Here is a 2,618-nt window from a genome sequence, read left to right as displayed (position 1 = left end):
ATAGCCGGGCACCATCAGCTTTCTTCACCACATTTGCTTATGCACACATTTTTGTCTTCAGCGATCATGTTGGGAAGGTGAGCATCACAGAATGCTGGGTTATTAGAACAAAGTGGTCTTGCATTGAGGGAGTACTGAGTAGAGGCCCAATGTCCATCTGCTACCTTAACACTAAACCTATAAATATATGTACAGAGATCTATTTCCCTATTTCATATAAATATATTTACATTATAGATGCCTGTATTCAGACCTCTATAAATGTCCTTTGCCTCCTAGTTCTTTCCTCTATTTCCTTTTACTTTCCTCTTGTCCCACTATCATGTCTGACCTTCATTTGACTCTCAGTAATTCCTCTTGGCTACATTGCACTTGATCAAGCACGACCAGGCATCCTACGCCCTCCTTGCCATCGATTTTAGATCACTTGTTATTACCTTGTCCCTGGGTTTGTTGACACGCTCTTCCTTTTCCCCGCCTCCCCCTCCCCCGTGTCTCCCTAGAACCGTCGGTCCCGTTGTTTTCTCTTCCGGATCGTTTATCCAGCCTATCTCATCTAGCTAGACATGCGGAGATAATAATAAGCACAAAAACAAGCAAAAGAAAACAACAACAAAACAACAACAACCAAAACGGTCTCAGTCGTAATTCTGCCCCCTCCCCCCACTTGCTGTGTGATCCTGGGTGCCCAACTCCTCATCTGAGTCCCTGGAGTAATCATCATTTGCCTCAATGGGAGGCTCAAACCAGACCTGAAACCCAGCCAGGGAGCTCTTTGTCAGGTGCAAAGCATTGTGGGCCTGAGTGAATCCAGACAGGCTCCCAGGCCTCCCCAGCCCCACCCCTTGCTGGCAGATGCCTCATGCACTGCGCTCACAGTAGACGTCCACCGTGCGGCTGGTGTTGGTGCTGCCCAGGGCGTTGGTGACCTCGCAGGACACAGGCTCGGTGAAGTACGTGTAGTCTGCTGTGGTTCGATACACCTCTCCCGACGCCTCCCGGATGATGTGGCCTTTTTTGGCCCACCTGCAAGAGAGGCTCTGTGGGCCTGGGGTGGCCCTCGAGTAGTAGGGGTGCCCCTTCTCCTGGGGCATGTCTCTCTGGGAGCTGGGAGCATCCGGCCCACCTGAGCACGGGGTGCTGGCCCTGGGCAAAGTCCCTGAGGTGTGCCCGGGCCAGGTTTGCTGCGGTCCTGTTTCCCCTGCCTTAGTCACCCAACACCGCTAAGACAGAAACAGCACACGGGGGCTTTCGCAGCCAGAACGACGGTTCCCCACAGCTGGGAGCAGCAGGTCAGAGGCGAGGGTGCCTGCCGGCTAGCTCTGGGGCAAGGGCCAACCTTGCCTCTCTTCAGCCTCTGTCCCTCCTTGCCTGGTGACCTTCCTGTGACCTGGCATCTACCCCCCATCTCTGTGGGCTCCAGCAGCTCAGTTTACACCATGGTGGTGGGGGCTTACTGCATACTCTCAACTGGCATATGCTCACTAATGTAATAAAGAAAACCCTGTTCTCAAATGAGATTACATCCATCAACCTAGGGGTGAGGATTTACTATATACATATAAATTTACTATTATTTACAATATGTGTGTTTTATTATATACATATATTTGGTTGTTTTGAGGGGGAGGCACACAATTCAATCCACCCGAGCAGTCATGGTGGGCTTTGGTCACTTGGTCACGGCTCGCTTGATGGGTGAGTTGTGCTGGTGGGAGGTGGGTTGGTTATTCCGTTTGTCAGTTGGCGGGGACCCGGCTGGGTAAGTCCACTGTCTGTCAACACAGAGCTTGGCTGCTTGGCTCGGAGCTCTATGGTCGCCCTGTCTCGAGTGACGTTGGTGAAGGAGGCTGAGTCCATGGGCGCAGAGGGTGTGTGCGCCAGATGCAGATGGACACACACATGCAGACACACGGGGTCAGGAGCTTACACTCCAAACAGTTAGAAATCGTGCGGGAAGTGAGGTCTCCTCTCCCCTTGGCCCGTTGTCTCAGCTCTCCTGGCCCAACTCCTGCCCTGGGGCGGGCTGGGCTGCGGTGGCCTGCTCCCGGAAAGCCCGCCCGGCTTCCCTGCATCTTTGTCCCAGGGGCTGCGTGCCTCAGAGGCCCTGACTCAGTCCTGGGCTCTGGTGGGGTTGCCGCCTTCCCGCAGTGAGGCAGTAGTGCACCAGGGGAGGGGAGACTGCCCAGCCTGGGGCTGTCTGGGTGCCGGCCCTGGGGTCGGGCATTGGGCCCATACATGAGCATTCTGTGGGGTGGCCTTAGGTCTGCATTGAGGGCGTGCACATACCTGCATGTGGGAGGGAGAGTTTATATATGTGTGAGTGTACGTATGAGTGAGGGGGTGTGAGAGAATGTGTGGTGTGTGCATGTGTATGTGGTTGTGTGTTTGTGAGGGAGAGTGTGTGTGTGTGAGAGAGAGAATGTGTGGTGTGTGCATGTGTGTTTGTGAGGGAGAGTGTGTGTGCGTGTGAGAGAATGTGTGGTATGTGCATGTGTGTGTGGCTGCGTTTGTGAGGGAGAGTGTGTGTGCGTGTGAGAGAGAATGTGTGGTGTGTGCATGTGTGTGTGGCTGTGTGTGAGGGAGAGAGTGTGTGTGTGTGTGAGAGAGAATGTGTG

At 53.8% G+C, this 2,618-nt stretch overlaps 1 protein-coding gene across 1 annotated transcript in view; it reads right to left on the bottom strand.

Moving 5' to 3' along the window:
• The window catches only part of KIRREL3 (kirre like nephrin family adhesion molecule 3), a 171,643-nt gene that overhangs the window by 28,382 nt on the left and 140,643 nt on the right, over positions 1-2,618 (bottom strand). Inside the window, exon 8 of the mRNA XM_045283646.1 lies at positions 878-1,026. Within this exon, the coding sequence (XP_045139581.1) occupies positions 878-1,026 (149 nt within the window). The remainder of the gene's footprint in view (positions 1-877; positions 1,027-2,618) is intronic.

This window comes from Echinops telfairi, unplaced genomic scaffold (genome assembly GCF_000313985.2).
Source record: "Echinops telfairi isolate 266 unplaced genomic scaffold, ASM31398v2 ScPeMD7_7465;HRSCAF=8503, whole genome shotgun sequence".
Taxonomy (NCBI): domain Eukaryota; kingdom Metazoa; phylum Chordata; class Mammalia; order Afrosoricida; family Tenrecidae; genus Echinops; species Echinops telfairi.
Note: the sequence above shows the minus strand (reverse complement) of the source record. Positions and strands in the feature narration are given on the sequence as shown.